The sequence below is a fragment of the Momordica charantia genome (genome assembly GCF_013281855.1).
Source record: "Momordica charantia cultivar OHB3-1 chromosome 1 unlocalized genomic scaffold, Mcharantia_2.0 BLBB01000001.1, whole genome shotgun sequence".
NCBI lineage: Eukaryota > Viridiplantae > Streptophyta > Magnoliopsida > Cucurbitales > Cucurbitaceae > Momordica > Momordica charantia.
The window spans coordinates 4807073-4824228 of record NW_028275157.1 but is presented as its reverse complement, the minus strand read 5'-3'; the positions used below and the strand labels follow the sequence as shown (position 1 = coordinate 4824228).

At 42.8% G+C, this 17156-nt stretch overlaps 1 protein-coding gene across 13 annotated transcripts in view; it reads left to right on the top strand.

The window, feature by feature from the left end:
* Positions 1-17156, top strand: part of LOC111025049 (uncharacterized) — a 41181-nt gene that overhangs the window by 1257 nt on the left and 22768 nt on the right. For 3 of the 13 annotated variants that reach the window (XM_088125190.1, XM_088125199.1, XM_088125195.1), the window contains 2 exons: positions 1748-1772; positions 12681-12914. The exons of 2 other annotated variants lie outside the window; for them this stretch is intronic. In XM_088125190.1, the coding sequence (XP_087981316.1) occupies positions 12698-12914 (217 nt within the window). In that variant the 5' untranslated portion in view covers positions 1748-1772; positions 12681-12697. 8 more of the 13 variants (XR_015791515.1, XR_015791519.1, XR_015791514.1 and 5 more) reach the window with 8 other exon arrangements.

Genomic DNA, 17156 nt, shown 5'->3' with positions numbered 1-17156 from the left:
AAGCTTGAAACAACTCATAGCATATGTCGGGATGGCTTGAGCATTGCTCTAATAAGCACCTATTTGCAGCCTGTTGAGAAAAAAATTGATTTCCACCCTTGGACCACTTTCCAAAGCCACTTCTTGATCTTAGTACAGTCCCTACTCTTGCTTCGAGAAAGGTTTGAAGGGAGCCCAAGATACTCACCCAAGGTAGGGACTAATTGCATCTCCATAGTCATAATTTATGAAACCCCCCATGAACATTTGGAGAAAACCACAAGGATGATTTTTCAAAATTTATTTTCTAGCCCGACGCCTTGAGATCTGGTTAGACTCGTGGGCACCTTGAATAGTAGCAGACAAACCTTCTGCGCAAATAAGAAACAAATAAGGGGACAAAGGATCCCCTGGGCGAAGTTGGGGACAATATGGCTTTTAGTCTCCCCATTTATCAGGTTCGAAAAGTAATGTGCAGTTTCCATAATAAGCTCCACCCACCTCATGTGAAAACTCATTTTCAGCCTCATCTTTTCAAGAAAAATCCACTCCATTCTATCATAGGCCTTGCCCATATCGAGCTTCAATGCTACCATACCCCCTGAACCTGTGCGTTTCTTCTTCATGGCGTGAATCCACTCATGGCCTATCACAATGTTATCAGAAATTACTCTCCCTGGAACAAAAGTCGACTGGTTCTCCAAAATAATCGAATCCAAAACTTGTTTCAATCTGTTTGCTATAACCTTTGTAATTATCTTGTAAGAGACATTACAAAGGCTGATTGGACGGTATTCAGACACCAAGCGTGCCTATTGTTTTTGGAATAAGAGCAATAAGAGTTGAGTTCCATTCCCTTACTGACTTCCGCCCATTCAAAATATCGAGACAATTTGCCAGAGTTTTATTCCCCACAATCTTCCAGTAACGTTGATAAAAGAGGGCGGGTAAACCATCCGGCCCAGTGCTTTAGTTGGGTGCATTTGTTTCAGAGCACATTCAACCTCCGATCTTTTAAAAGGAGCGAGCAACCTCTTATTCATCTCAGCTGTAACCATCTGGGGGATATGTTGCAAAATTTTGTACATGTTTTCATCGGTAGGATCAGAAGAGGAAAAAAGCTCAACAAAATAATTTATGAAGCAATTTTCAACCAGAGTCATATCCTCTATCCATTCATTGTTTTCAAGTGTGATACCCCGAATCAAGTTTTTTTTGTCTTCTCATAGTTGCCCGCTTGTGAAACCATTTAGTATTTCTATCCCCACTTTAGCCAACTTTCACGTGAACGTTGCTTTCAGAAAATCTCCTCTATTTCCAACAAATTATCCAATTCCTTTTCCCACCTTTGGATAAGATTAAAATCCCAAGGAGAAGGGCTAAAATAGATGTTCGATAAGGTCGAACGAATTCGGTGTATCTGTTGCTGAAAATTTTTATTGAACATCTTGCCCCACTGGCCTAGATTTTTTGTGCACCCCTGTGGAAAATTTTCAAGACTTTGATCGTTGCAAGCATTGTTCGAATCACCGGCCTCCATTAGGGTTTTTTATTTTACAAATATATTTATATTTCTTCATTACTCTAGTGTTGCCTTAATTTTTGCATTATCCTCTTTCAGTCCTCCTTTACTCTTTACCATTCTTTTCTCAAGAATTTGTCCCTTCAGGTTCTTTTCCACTTTCTTTCTCTACCATTATTTTCTCAAACAATTCGTGCTTTCCCCTTTCTCTTCTTTCTCTATGTGGGCTCCACTGCTGCTACCAAGCTGTCTTCCTTAAGCACCGTTAAAGGTACATTAATCGTGCATTAACCATTTTGTTCTTTATACGTTGAATGTTTTTGTTCATTGAGACTGCATTACCTTTTTAATGTCTATTATTATAATTAATGACATTTTAAATGTTTTATTTCAAGATAATTATTTTCAATGTGGGCAAACCGCCACCAATATTTTTAAGGGAGACTATATTTACATAGGTAAGTTTACAAATATTCTTATTTTGTTATTTTATAAAATTTGGTTTAGATTTTGAATGTTTATAATTTTTTTTCCCTCTTTGATAACAATTGGAATTTTAACCTAACCTATTAATAACATAAAATAAATTGAAAGGTCACTGTAATTAATGTCGAATTATAAAAATACAATTCATTATAGTTAATGTACTAAAAAAATTTAATTGTAATTAAGGGCATTGGCCGGCAGCGTAGGAAAAGAACTATTTGTAATTAATCAAAAAATAAGAGTATAATTATCCAAATATATTTTTTAGAAAGGGAAAAAGTACTATCTATCTTCCTCACTCTTCATTTATTTTTTAAATCTCTTTTATATTTGTTTAATGACATTTTAAATGTTTCATTTTAAGATAATAATTTTCTACATGGTCTGGGTAACTGCTGCGATCAATATTTTGAAGGGAGATGTATGTTTGTATGATATTTCAATAGTTTACAATATTAAAGTATTATTTTAACAAATTTGTTATAATTTTTGAATGTTTTGATATCTTTATTTACGTATTCAAAATATAATAAGTCGCACGCACTAAAAAAAAAAAGTTCATATACATACAGTTTTCTTCTAATATTTATGAATCAAACACTTGAGAAGTTTCAAGTTTATGTAAGACTTAATTTGAATGAATATAATAAGTTAAAATATGCAATTTGAATGACCGTAATAAACTAAAATATAATATGCAATTTTACTTTTTTACTTGTTTGGGGCAGGGAGGTTCATTTTCCCCACGGGTCCCCGTGGACGGGGACCCGCCTAAATGGGGTGGGAAATCCCTGTTTAAATTAGTCTCCGCGGGGACCCGCCTAAATGGGGTGGGAAATCCCCGTTTAAATTCCCTACGGGGTGGGGATGGGGAAAAATTTTCCCCACTATCTAAATGGGGATGGGGATGGGGAATTCCCCGCCCTAGATCATTTTTTAAATATTATATATATATATATATACAGTAAAATAATTATATTATTCTCTTTAAATATATATGTAAAAAAAATCATGTATTGTTCTCTACCCAACCACCTAATATATATATTTGAGAGAATTAGACCTTATAAATTAAGCAACTAAATAAATTTTCTTTAAGAAAAAAATATTTATTGACAAATAATTTAAAACATAAAATAAGAAATAGGGAAAAATTCCCCGTGGGGAACCCGATCCCCTTGAACTCCCTGTGGGGAATCCCCACCCCAATCCCCGCAAATTTCGTGGGGATGGGGAATTAAATGGGAGGCCTCTCCATCCCCGCCCCGTCCCATGAACATCGCTATTTGGGAGTTTGTGTGGAAGAAGTGTCTACTTGTTTCATATAGTTAATTTTTGTTGTTTCCTTTTATTTCATACTATTTTATTTCTAAAATTATACACACATTTTAAGGGTAACTTTTAAAATAAAAAATCATCAACCAAATATGGAAATAAAATAAATAGAATAATACATAACATAACTTAAGTTTTATTTGAATGAATATAATAAATTAAAATATGCAATTTTAGTTTTCAACTTGTTTGGGAATTTGTGAGGAAGAAGTATGTACTTGTTTCATATAGGTAATTTTTGTTTTTTCTTTTGTCCTGTTTTATTTATATAGAATATACACAATCTAGGGTAATTTTTATAATAAAAATCTGAGAACCAAATATGGAAATAAAATAAATAGAATAATATATAACTGTAGTTTTGTTTGAGTACTTATAGATTTATTTCAGTATTTGATGAAGAATATTTATCTACCTTTACGTATTTTTCATAAATAGAGATTATATTTTATACAACAAAAGTAAAGTATATTTGCAATTCTAAAATACTACGCATGCTTATAAATAATAAAAAAAGTAATCCTCACTTTGTGGGTTTGAAGATTCTTACACATTTTGTAATTCAATTTCCTACGGTTTGTAATTAAAATAAAAAAATATTTTCTTCTATTATGTAACTTTTTTTTTTGGTATTTTATGATTAAATTTGATTTGTAACAATATGTATATGACCTCAGAATTGTTTTATAATTTTAAATATATTAGATATCTAAACATGAACTTCTTAGATATGATAATGATATATCACTTTTGGTTTTTTTTCCTACCATGTTGTTAAAAGGAAATTATATCTGAAATTCAAATCCAAATTTTTTTAGCATTTGAATCAAACGTAACTAATCTCAAAAAAAAAAAAAAACTTTCAAAAGAAAATAAAAGAGATGAAGATTATGTACCTTATGGTTGGATGGAAGAATGTGTTTCTTAATAAAACTTTAGTAGAATTGAAACATTTGGAGAAGTAGAATTGAAAATTCATTTATACTGGTGGACAATAAAGTGTGGTAATAATTGAATTTAATTAAATCATTATTTTTTTATCATGATAATAATAATTGTTAATGTGGAAGTTACAAATTGAATTTCTTAAAATAATTTATATGGGAAGTTACAAATTGATTGTACATTCATGATTTATGGTTATAAAAAAAAATTGTAATGGTTACAACATTATATTTATATTTGAAATTTAAATTATATGGTTCATTGTCTTCTTATTTGTTCCTAATTTGTGAAGAAGGTCTCTCGGCTATGTTCAACAGGGGAGAACTCTTACATAACTTTTATGACTTACGAATTAATAGTTATTGTCCATCCATAACGCATCTCTTTTTGCAGATATTAGCTTACTTTTCTTTAAAGCAATAACAAGAGACTACCAAACGATAAAAATAATTTTGTCTTCTTATGAGAAAGCATCTGGGGACAGTTGATCAATTATGAGAAGTCAATGTTTATGGTTAGCAGAAATACGAGAAAAAATGTGGCAAGAGCCACATCGGTTTTTAGTGCTTTTCTATTTTGCAGGTCTCGTTGATCCCTTTAATTCTAGAATGTTTGAGCCCGAAATTGATTGAGCTCGGACACGATTTAGATCGGTGTTCTCAGGACGAGCTATAGCCAACAGTCCCGCACCTCCATTGAACAGTTCCTGAGACCTGCAAAACAAAGTTAGCACTCCGACGGGCAAGTTAGTTCTAGTCCGAGCTAACTTGCCGAGTCTACTTAAGATTGCGTACCTTGCATTTAAGGCAAGAGTTTCTATTTATAGAAACTGGGCCCGACAGGAATTCTAACACACCATAAAATCGCGGCGTGTTGTCGGGTACGGAAGAGACATTGTTACGGACTCCATCTCACCTCGGCTCGACACTATAGGTCCTACCCTATCCTCCGACCTGAGTAATTCGGAGTCAATTTCCATGTTTCGTCTGCGCGTTCATCCAATCCACCTTTTCAATCATGACACGTGGCAGGCTAGGATTCGCCTCCAACATAGAAGATTGGTGTGAACTTGGCAAAATCTACGGAGGCCAAATTTTTGCATCAACAATTGACGCTGTCTGTGGGAATGATTAAGATCTAAAAGTGAAATGATTGATAACGAATTGAACGAGAATTGCTCGGATCCAAGGAGATCTTGGGAGAAATAAATCGACATGGATTATAAAGGCTGATGACAACTCTCTGACGACGAATGCCATACGACTCGGGGGCTGCCCCTACTTGAGGTAGCCCGAGGGAAAAGCAAATCGATAATTTCTAAGGTAGGACCCAGAACGAACGAATCAACAAATTCCAAGACAGATTGTTAGGGTTGACTTTTTACTGTAGAAACATGTGTCGGTAAGCCTGTTTGACCATGATTTTGACCATTTTCCCATTATTATTTGCCAAAAAGAATTACATATTCTTAAAGTAGAACATACACATGACATTTCTGCATAAAAGTCAAACTATGGTACTGTTTATGCAGAGGATCGCACAGCACCGTTTAACAAACCAGGCTCGAACCCATTCTCCGGCTCGACCTGAACTCAGGAGTGAACCTGCACAAGAGGGCAAACTCTCCGACGCTCAAGTCAGTATAGGTCGAACTCAATATTAGGTTTGATGTGAGATTCGATACCTGAGCATGAAATGAGACCCTCTATTTATGGGTGGTGGGTCCGACAGTACTCACGACCGGCGGTTATCTGTCTTTTCTCATGTCGAACCTGTCGGGTTCCAAGTAGATCGAACCCCAATCAGGTCGAACCTCGGCCTCTACACTTAGCCTTTTTCATGGACGAACTCGGTCCCCTCGACAGGTTCGAGGTGGACATAGAATATTCTTTTACTTATTTTTGAACACCACTGAGCGTCCTCCACGTGTCCATAGCATTTTTCCCCCAAACATTGGCCCCCTCTCTGCCAGGTTCGATCTCGATCTGCCAGAGAAGTTATTTGGTTCAAATTAGGACACGTGGCGACTTCTGGTTCGCGGTGCGAATATGACCGTTGTGGAAGCGGAATACGTTCCGGCCTGACAGGCTGTTGGAGCACTCAAGTATTCCGACGTTAGAAATTCCGAGACGATCCCAGCCGCTCATTTGTTACATGTGTACGGTGCAGAGACTTTCCCGATTTGCTATAAATAGCTCCCAGTCTTCAAGTCAGACCTTATGCTTCCTGAATTTCCAGAGTTCGACCTGAAATTAGTTCGAACCCTCTGTAGGTCAGTAGTTTTCCTTGCTTTAATTCTTATCTTCAACTATGGTAGTTTTCATGTCGTTTTCTTCCAATAGTGGTAGCTTAGGTAGCGCAGGTCGGACTATAAGCAGTTCGCCCACTCAGCCAAGTTATTCTGGGGAGGACTTAGCTCGTATGTTAGAGTCCGAACTGGAAAAGGTTGAGAATTTTAGGTTTTCCGACGATGGAGAAGACAGTGACGCTTCCACCTCGGGCTAGGGTTTGGAATACCCTTCAAAAATGCCCGAGCACTATCTCGGACCCCTCCGTAGGGGGTTTAAAATTCCGGATGACATCCTCCTTAGAATTCCGGAGGAAGGGAAAGATCTGACAACCCTCAAGAGGGGTGGGTCACTCGGCCTCAGACTTCCTCTTCACCCTTTTGCCCAGGAGTTCCTAAACCGATCTGGACTGGCTCCTGCTCAAGTGGCCCCCAATGGATGGGGTGTCATTTTTGCTTGGCCATCCTCTTCTGGTTACGTGCTCGGGACGAGGACGAGGCCGAGTTGCTGAACATTGAACAGCTTCTTATGTGCGCAATGAAAGGCACAGGTGGAATAGTTAAGAGGCTGACCTCCATCAAAGGATGGGTGAGGAAGTGGTTCTTTGCCTCTAGAGAATGGCTGGCAAAGGACGAGTCTGGTCATCTATTCTTTGACGTTCCCGTTAGGTTTGGGAATTTAGGTATGAGGTCGTTCGTGTTTTCTTTTCGTAGTTTTAAGTTCTTTAACTCTCTTGCTTCTCATATCTAACTCGAACTCTTCTTTGTCTCGTGTAGTGTCAATCAGACCAATTCCCGAGCTCACTCAAGCATCCTTTGATACTCTTAAGTATTACAAGGATAGCTTTCCAAAGGGCAGGAAGATCGGAACCCTGGTGACCAACAAACTGCTTCTTGACTTCTGGTTGTTAGATTACAACCCCTTGGTGCGTCCGATCGAAGCTTCAAGGCCAAACTCCGAACTCGGTAAGTCGTGCTCAACCTCAATTTTGAATTTCGTTTTCCGACCTCGATTTATGATCTTTTACTTGTTTGTTTGGTAGCAATAGTGTGCGGATTTCCGGCAGCGTGAAGCGTAAGTCTAAGGGCCGTGCTCACGCCCTCAAGGTTGTCCTAAGCACGGAGCCCACAACTCCTACTGGCGCCCAACCTTCAGCTCAGGACAATGCTGGGTAATCTGCTGAGCTTCCCACTCCGGTGACCGAGCTGGACTCTGCTGGGGAGCACTCTAAAGAGAAGCGCCCAAGGAATGAGTCCGAGGCGCTGGACGTATCTCCCCTGAACGAGGTGAGGGGAGAGTCTCCTTTGAAGAGGAGAAGGAAGAAGAAGAAGACCACCTCCTTCTCGGAGGTCGGATCTCGTGGGGCCCTGCCCATGAGCCATGCTGATTTGGTGGACGACCCCGAAGCTAGGATGGGGGGGACGTTCGATGTGCCAATGCGGTTTCGGGTTGAACCGTCGAGCTCCGGGGTGAAGGACCAGGTGTCCCGCATCTCGGCATCATGCTTGGATCGTTGCCTTCGCAAGGCATCCAAGTTTGTAAGCGATCCTGGGTCCGTGCTGCAAATACCATTGACCACGTGGCTGAGGTAAGACCTGCTTCCCTCACTACTTTTGTTTTCCCCAACTTGTGGCTTGGTCTGACCTTTGTATGCTTTGTGTTCGCAGGCGTTTATCGCTTCCATTCATTCGGCCATGGTGATGAAGGCCGAGCTGGACGGAAGAGAAATTTTAGCCGCCAGGGAGAAGGAGATTCCTCTGCTGCCTTGGAAGCTGCCATCACTATGAAGGGCGAGCTATTGAAGGCTCGCTCCGAAGTGGAAATTCTGAAGGCCGAGGTGGAGGCCAAGGCTCTGTTGCTAAAGAAAGAGGAAGAAAAACACAAGGCCCACCTCTGAGCTGCCCACGCCATCACCAAGGGGCTGGAGAAGGAAAAGTTCTAGCTCCTTGAGGAGAAGGACGCTTCGCTAGGGCGCCTTACCGCCGAGCTCCAGGAGGTGAAAGAACGCCTTACCGACGAAGTTCTTTTGAAGGAAGCGTTCAGGAAGCACCCAGACTTCGACGGGTTCGCCAAGGACTTCAGTGATGCGGGCTTCAAGTTCCTGATGAAGGGCATTGCTGCCGACATGCCTGACCTTCAGATCGACTTCAGCGATCTTAAGAAGAAGTACACTGAAAAGTGGGCCTCTGGGCCTAACAGCACTCCGGGCCCCCAGTCTTTGGTGGAGAAGTATGTCAGGGAGCTGGACTCTGACTCGACATGGAAGATGAATGAGCTGACAGCCAGGAGTAGGTCGAGGTCGGCACTACCCAAGAGGAAGTCTCTTCACAGCGGGGTGGCTCCCTGGAGATGAACCTTCTGGGCTCTTAGGGCGAGATGTCCTCTCACCTTGGGAGCAGCTGAGGCCTGTCTTATTTTGTTTTTTTTTTTTGTGTAAGTATTTGGGCAGAGCTGCAAGGTATATAAGCCTTGGCTCTATCCTTTAATCAATGAAATCTTGGTTTCTTCACTTCTGCACATCGAGCTCTATCTGTTCTTTATTGCTTTTTCCTTAAACTTTTGAACTTGCTTTTGTAAATTTGAACTCATACATGAATAATTCCATCTTGCACCTCTAACTCGTAGGTTTAAACGATTGAGAGTGGGATGAACTTTTTTCACATCGCACCTTTTACTTATGCTTATTTAAAAGGTTCGAATTTGAGAGTTTCTTTTACTGGTCTTTAATATTTCTCTTCAAACTTGGAGGTTTAAAGGATAGTATTAAACAATTTGGACTTTTCTACATCATTCAAAGGATTGAATTTTGAGTCCATAATTAATATTCACATCGCACCTCGAACCCGTGGGTTTGGAGGATTGAATTTCTTGAACCTTCCACATCGCCCCTTTAACTTGAGCGTTCAAAGGATTGAATTTTGGTTCATAATTGATTTTGACATCGCACCTCGAACCCGTGAGTTTTGAGGTTTGAATTTAATCAATTAATACTATTACCTTACCGGTTTTAAGTCTTATGGGAGTCCGTGACCCCCATTTAATTTCTGATCGAACTCAGAGTCATGAAATTAAATAACTCCGTTTATTAAAAGTTTCTCCTCTTGAAAATTTTTACAAGTCCATTTTAGGACCATTTTGACATTTCAAGGGTAATAGCGCTTTAAGTGCTCTGTGTTCCACGGATGCGCAAGCACATTTCCTTCCAGGTCGGCTAGCATGTACGTTCCAGGTCGGACTATGCCTTTAACCTCGAACGGTCCTTCCCAACTTGGGTCAAGGGTGCCCACATGACTCTGAATCTTCCTTAAGACCAAATGTCCTACTTGGAAGCTTCGAGGTCGAACTCGAGCGTTGTAATGTTTGGCCATTCTGTTTTCTGATACTCCGCTAAGCGTAGCTGAGCCATTTCCCTTTTTTCTTCTAGTAGGTCGAGGTTGAGGAGTAGTTCAGCCTCGTTTCTGAGTAGTTCGTACTGCTCTACCCTGTCGGTTGGCATGCCGATCTCAATCGGAACGACAGCTTCAGAGCCAAAGGCCAGTGAGAATGGGGTTTCGCCAGTTGATTCTCTTGGGGTGGTTCGATATGACCACATTACCTCGGGTAGCTCTTCGGCCCATCTCCCCTTCCTGGAGTCCAATCTCATCTTGAGCCCTCGTTTTATTATTTTATTTATCGTTTCAACCTGCCCATTTGCTTCCAGATGTGCAGGGGACGAACTGAGATGGCTTATGCCTAGCTTCCTGCAAAAGTCTTTGAACTTTGCATTGTCGAACTGCTTTCCATTGTCCGTCACAATAGCGTTTGGTAGACCGAAACTGCATACAATGTTTGTCCATATGAAAGATGTGATTCTGGACTCCGTGATGTGAGAGAGCGCCTCAGCTTCGGCCCACTTGGTGAAGTAATCCACAGCGACAACGGCGAACTTGGTTTGCACTTTGCCAAGAGGAAAATGACCTATGATATCCACTCCCCATTGTGCGAATGGCCATGGGGCCGAGATGGGGGTGAGCAGCTCGGGAGGCTGATGGATAATGTTTGCAAAATGCTTGCAGTTATCTCAAGCTTTCGCAAACTGCTTGGCATCCTGATCAACGGTGGGCCAATAATACCCTTGTCGGACCACCTCGACCGATAGCGACCTGGCTCCTGAATGGTTGCCACATACTCCTTCGTGAATTTCTCTGATGATGTAATTCCCATCTTCTAAAGTTACACACTTAAGGAGAGGCAGGGAAAATCCTCGTCGATACAATGCTCCATCTCGGAGTATGAACCGAGCTACTTTTTGCACCATCTTCTTATGTGCCTTTGAATCTTGCGGTGGATTTCCTTTTGATAAATTCCATGATTGGATCCATCCACGAGGGTTCTGGAGTGTCAACCACCATCAAATTTGGCTCCAAGATTGAAGGATTATCCAGGATCTCGACAGGGACCGATCTGGCCAGGTCAGTTTCATACACTGATGCCAGTTTGGCTAAGGCATCTGCGTTGGAATTTTCTGATCTTGGAACTTGATTCACCTCGTAAGTCTTGATATGAGCGAGGTACGATCTGACTTTGCTTAGACTTTTCCATCCGGGAGTCTTTCGTTTGATACTTCTCTTTTATCTGATTTACGACCAGCTGGGAGTCACTGAAGACCTTGATGTGGATGGCCCCCAATCCTCTGGCAACGCGCAGCCCTGCCAGAAGCGCTTCATACTCAGCCTCATTATTTGATGTCCGAAAATTGAACCGCAGGGCATACTCGAATCGCTCGCCACTTGGTGCGAGCAAGAGGATTCCTGCCCCGCACCCTCTCTCATTGGAAGATTCGTCAACGTAGATCGTCCACGGGAGGTCGGACTTGGCCGATTGAAGTGGTGGGGTGAGCTCCGCGATGAAATCTGCCATTGCTTGCCCTTTCAACGCAGTTCTGGGTTCGAACTGGATGTCGTATTCGCTCAACTCCATTGCCCACTTCATCAGGCGCCCTGATGTCTCCGGCTTATGGAAGATATTATTCAAGGGCAAGTTGGTAAGCACTACGACGGTGTGTGCTTGGAAGTACGACCTAAGTCTTCGGGCCGAGGTGACTAGGGCAAGGGCCACCTTCTCCATTTGGGGATATCTGGTCTCGGCCTCGGTCATGGCTTTGCTTGTATAATAAATGGGACTTTGACATACTCCTTCTTGCTTAATTAAGGCCGAGCTGACAGCGCTGTCGGACACTGCCAGGTACAAGTGGAGCTCGTCTCCTGGCAATGGCTTGGCGAGCAGAGGTACCGAGCAGAGGTAGTTTTTCAACTGCTCCAGTGCTTGCTTGCACTCTGCCGTCCATTCAAATGATCCCTTCTTTCTTAGGACTTTGAAGAAAGGAAGACACTTATCTGTTGACCTCGAAACGAATCTATTTAGAGCTGCAATCCTGCCATTGAGGCACTAAAGCTGCTTCAGAGTCTTGGGTGCCTCCATGTCGAGCACGACCTTTATCTTCTCTGGGTTGGCTTCGATCCCCCGGTTATGTACCATAAAACCAAGGAAGTTCCCCGAGCAGACTTCAAAGGCATACTTGGCTGGATTGAGCTTCATTTGATACTTCCGAAGAACTTCAAACGCTTCGGCCAGATAGGAAAGATGCGACTTTGACTGCTTGCTCTTGACAAGCATGTCGTCCACATACACTTCCATATTCCGGCCGATCTGTTTGGCGAACATTTTGTTCACCATTCTTTGGTAGGTCGCCCCCGCATTCTTTAGGCCGAAGGGCATAACCTTATAGCAATACAGACCTTGATCTGTTATGAATGCGGTATGATCCTGATCTGGGACATGCATTTTGATTTGGTTGTATTCGGATTAGGCATCCATGAAGGTGAGCAGCTCGTGCCCGGCCGTTGTGTCTACGAGCTGGTCGATCCTCGGTAGGGGGAAGCAGTCTTTTGGGCATGCCTTGTTTAAAATTGTAAAGTCTACACACATTCTCCACTTCCCGTTGGATTTTTTCACTAGTACGACATTAAAGAGCCACTTGGGATACAAAATTTCTCTTATATATTCAGCTTTTAAAAGTTTGTTAACTTCCTCAACAATTACATCACTCATTTCCTTGTTTACAGGTCGTCTTTTTTGCTTCACAGGTCGGAATGATGGGTCTATGTTGAGGCGATGCACCATGATCTCCGGGTCGATGCCTAGCATATCCTCGTGGGACCACGCGAAAACGTCCGAGTTGGACCTGAGGAAGTTGATCAGCTCTTCCCTATCGGTGGCCCCCAGCTTGGTTCCTATGCTTACTTGTTTTTCAGGGCTAAGCAAAGGAACAAGTTCGAGCTCCTCTGTTGGCGCAGAAGACTCCCTTTTGCCTTCTCTAGGTAGGTCGGCCTCGTATTTTTCCAGCTCGTCCCGGTTGTTTTGTCCTTCCAGGGCGCACACTGACGACCCTTTGAGTGCGGAGGCATAACACTCTCTTGAAGTCTTCTGCTCTCCTCGAACCGTGCCCACTCCATTGGGAGTTGAGTACTTCAGGATTCGATGAAGTGTTGAGGGAACGGCCCAGAACGAATGGATGATGGGTCTCCCGCAGATGGCGTTGTAGGCCGACCTGCCGTCGATCACGACGAACTCGGCCATCTGAGTTACTTGTGTATCATCATCTTGCCTAATCGTGACCGGCAAGTCAATACACCCTTCTGAAGAGACCGATTCTCCAGAGAATCCAACCAAGGGTGTCGGACTCTTCTTCAGTTGTGACCTGGTCCATCCCTAGGCAAGATATGTTGGAAGGGACGAGATGTTGGCAGATGCGCCTCCATCTACCAGTACTCTTCGGACTAGGACGTGATTGAAGATCATGGTGCATCGCCTCTCTGATGAGTGTACTCTTCATCTTCATTTCCTTCAGGGCGCTCTTCCTCGACTGGACCGAGGTGAAGACCTCTTTGCTCGCGCACCTCGTCGCGTGCCGTCCGGTTTTCAGATCGAGACCCAGCACCTGCGGCTTGCACCATCTCGTTGTACATCTCTTCCTTAGTGCGCATTGTCTCCATTTCTTTCTGGAGTGCATCGAAATTCTCCCTAGTAGGAGCTGGGGCTGGTCCTCAAGTGGTTCTCCTCGAGGCACCACCTCGGCAGTGATTGGCTTTAGACGGTTTTGGATGTGTCGGTGGCAGGACGGGCGTGGTGATGCGTGCCAACCTACGGAAAGGCTCGGTCCCAAGACCTTCATGAATTTGTCCCTCTACCACTTCTGCCCCGACCTCCCTCTGATGGCCATCATTGGCAGCCAGAGCTCTTCGGTCGGCCGTGTTAGTTGAGTTTGCTGGTTGAACCATCTTTGTCCGCATTTCTTAGATCGGGATGACTTAGACTGTCCGTTTCCCACATATGGCGCCAAATGTTTATGCAAAGAATTGCACTACACTGCTTAACGAACCAAGCTCGAACCCGATCCCTGACTCGACCTCAACTAACGAGCGAACCTGCACAGGAGGATAAGCATTCCGAAGCTCAAGTTAGTATAGGTCAGATTCAATATTTAGTTCGAGGAGAGATTCGATACCTGAGCGTGAAATGATGCCCTCTATTTATAGGTGGCGGGTCCGACAGTACTCACGACCGGCGGTTACCTTTGTCATTTTTACACTTACCCCCACGATGGGCGAACCCAGTCTCCTCGGCAGGTTCGAGGTGGACCTGGGATACTTTATTCCTTGAATACCAATGAGCGTCCTCCACGTGTCCCAAGTATTTTTACCCCCAAACAAACTGACTTGAGCGTTTGAGGTCATTAGACGGGACACTGCATCAGCGTCGAGTTTTCTGGTTGTAGGTTCATTTGTTCTTTAGTGAAGTGTCCCATTCAAAGGACATGTGGACCTCTCCGAAATTCGTCGTCAACAGTTGGCGCCGTCTGTGTAGACGATGTTTTCAAGCCAGACGAAAACTATTTCGCCATACTAAAACACTTTCGGAATGTATTATGTCAAAGAATCGTCGCATGAACAGTCTGTTGACGAGGAGCATCAACGTGACAAGCCGGTTGACAAAGCTGCCTCGACTCCTCAAAAGGTCAGGGGAGCTCGGGACGCTGTCAACACCCTTCGTCCTTTGGGCGACCTCAGCAAGCAGAAAGTGGGGCACCCCCACCGTAAAACCTTCGGGTTTTGGTAAGAAATGCGGGCCAACAATACCCACATGACCTCAAAAATTGGAAGGTTAACTAATGTCTTCCAGACTGACTGGACCCGGGGTACTCTCCATCTTTCGAACAAAACACGGTCGAAGGAAAAGTGGCCGAGGGGGAGCTCCAACCCTGTCAAGAGAGGTATTCACAAATGTCGACCCCCTTGCAACGTCAGACTCCCAGAGGACTTCCGTGACCTCCGGGACAAGCTTAACAAACGTCGGCCTAGCTGTGGAGCGATTGGCTCCAACGTAAAGTCTCAGACCAGCACTTAGACGTCCAGTCACCCGAGTGGATCCCTCGTGGGGATCGACTTAGAGGAGCTGTGACTGGGTGTTTATGCTGAACGCACGCGCTAAGCGTGGTAACAATTATATAGATGCAAGCGCACACCTGTCAGAGTAATATAAAATGGATGGAGTATCCAAGTATCGATCCTCAAGGACTTCTAAACAATTTCCAAACTCTAAAGTTTTAAAGAATAGTGAATGTTGGAATGAGTGATTCTTGTAAAATGGGAAGTGGTCACAAATAATGGTTTGGATTTGGGATTTGGACTTAGAATGATAAAACCTAGCCCGAACTACTTCAAGTTAGCCAACAAAGAATCAAGGACATGCTAAGGACAATATGCATTTTACTTTAGAAACCAACGACTACGCTTCTCACTTGACTTATGTCTAAGCAAGTTCAAAGTCCTAAGACATTCCCTAATATGTCTATTATGAGATATATCTTAGTTTTAGGATGGAAATAGTCGCAACCTCGGGTTAAGGTCCTATGTCTAGGCTACTTAAGCGGAACCCTTATGTCTAAGGCGCTCCTCTCCTCGGTTTAACCACTCAACAATACAAATAAGCAACCTTTTCAGTATTGACTTGTTAAGACTTACAGTGGCCTTCTCTAAATCCTAACTTTTTGGGAAAACATGTTGAGCAATGAATGGAAAGCAAAAACACTACTTCTTAGCAACCCTTTTTAGACATAAAAGGCTAACTATCCATAACCGGGCTAGAGACGGGAATTTAGAAAGACATATTGAAGAAAATACAGCAAGTAAAACGATTGAATGTGGAATGCATGGGTGAAAAACAAAAGTTAACTAACAGAGAGTTTTTATCGGGATTGAGAGCTTCGCCCTTCTCTTTCAAGCAAGGGAGAGTGTCACGTGCTCTTTCCTCCAAAAACACAACTCTCTTAACTAAAAATAAAGTAAAGGCAAAGGGAAGATAAGCAAAGTGCTAGATTTTTATAGATTTGAATAAGTAGAAAATAACTAAGTACAAATGGAAACAAAACAAAGCTCAATAAAAGAATGTAAAGTGCTCGGGATTTAAAAACGAAAAGCAACTAATGAAAGCAACTCAAAAGTACTTAGAAAGCAACAAAGAAGCACTAAAAATGATCAAGAGAAGGAAGCAAGGCTTGATGATTTTGGTGGAGAAGTTGCTGGAATTTATAGCTGTGCAGAATTGGTTAGGTAGGTCCTAAAACGATGGTGAATCACCCATTTCCAACTCTTTTGATTGACCAAATCGTGCTCAAACTGATAGTGGAACACTTCTTCTACACGTATGCATCGGTTGGAACCACCAAAACGCATTGGAAGACGCGTTTCATTAAGGGCAAAGTTGGAAGAAAAACTGTTTTTCTGCATGCACGCAGGCGCCTGGCGCCTCCCATGAAGCTTTTTTCGTCTTTTTGCTTCTTTTGATTAATTTGCACTCCCAAATGGTCCTAAAATGTCATAAATACAATATAAGCCAACACAAACCATAATATATGAATTTTGCATGAATTGGAACTCAAACGATCGAGAAAAATCCGAAACAAAGCTGAAACATTGTAAAAACAGCATCTAAAACCTTCTTTTTACGCATGTAAACAAGCGTAATCAAGCTGGACCGAGTAAAGGAAGAAATTTTTAACCGAGTAAAGATCGAGCTCGGTACAGCATTCGAGGACCCACCATTCACTACAAACCCTCAAAGATCGAGGCGTTCGCTCTTGGAATCCTAGCCGTAGAGCTCCCAAAAGGGTTCAAGGGCATATAGATCGACAAATATGATGGATCCGCGGATTCTGTAGATCACGCCACCTCTTACTACGATGCCACATGGCAGGCTGGATATAGTGACACTGAGTAGTGCCAGGGCTTCTTAGGAACCCTCGTAGGCCCTGCCCGGCACTGGTTCCAGAATCTCCCCCAGTACTAAATCGTGAGTTATCAAGACTTGGCCTGTAAGTTCGTCGACTAGTTCCATTACTCCTACGTCAATCGACGGATGGAGACCCACCTCATGTTTGTCAAACAGAAGCCCGATGAAGATCATAAGGCATACGTGGCTTGTTTTACCATTGAATGACTGCGTGTGCCTAATTACTAAGAAAACATGGTCCTTTGGGCACTCCCTAATGGAATCAAAGATAG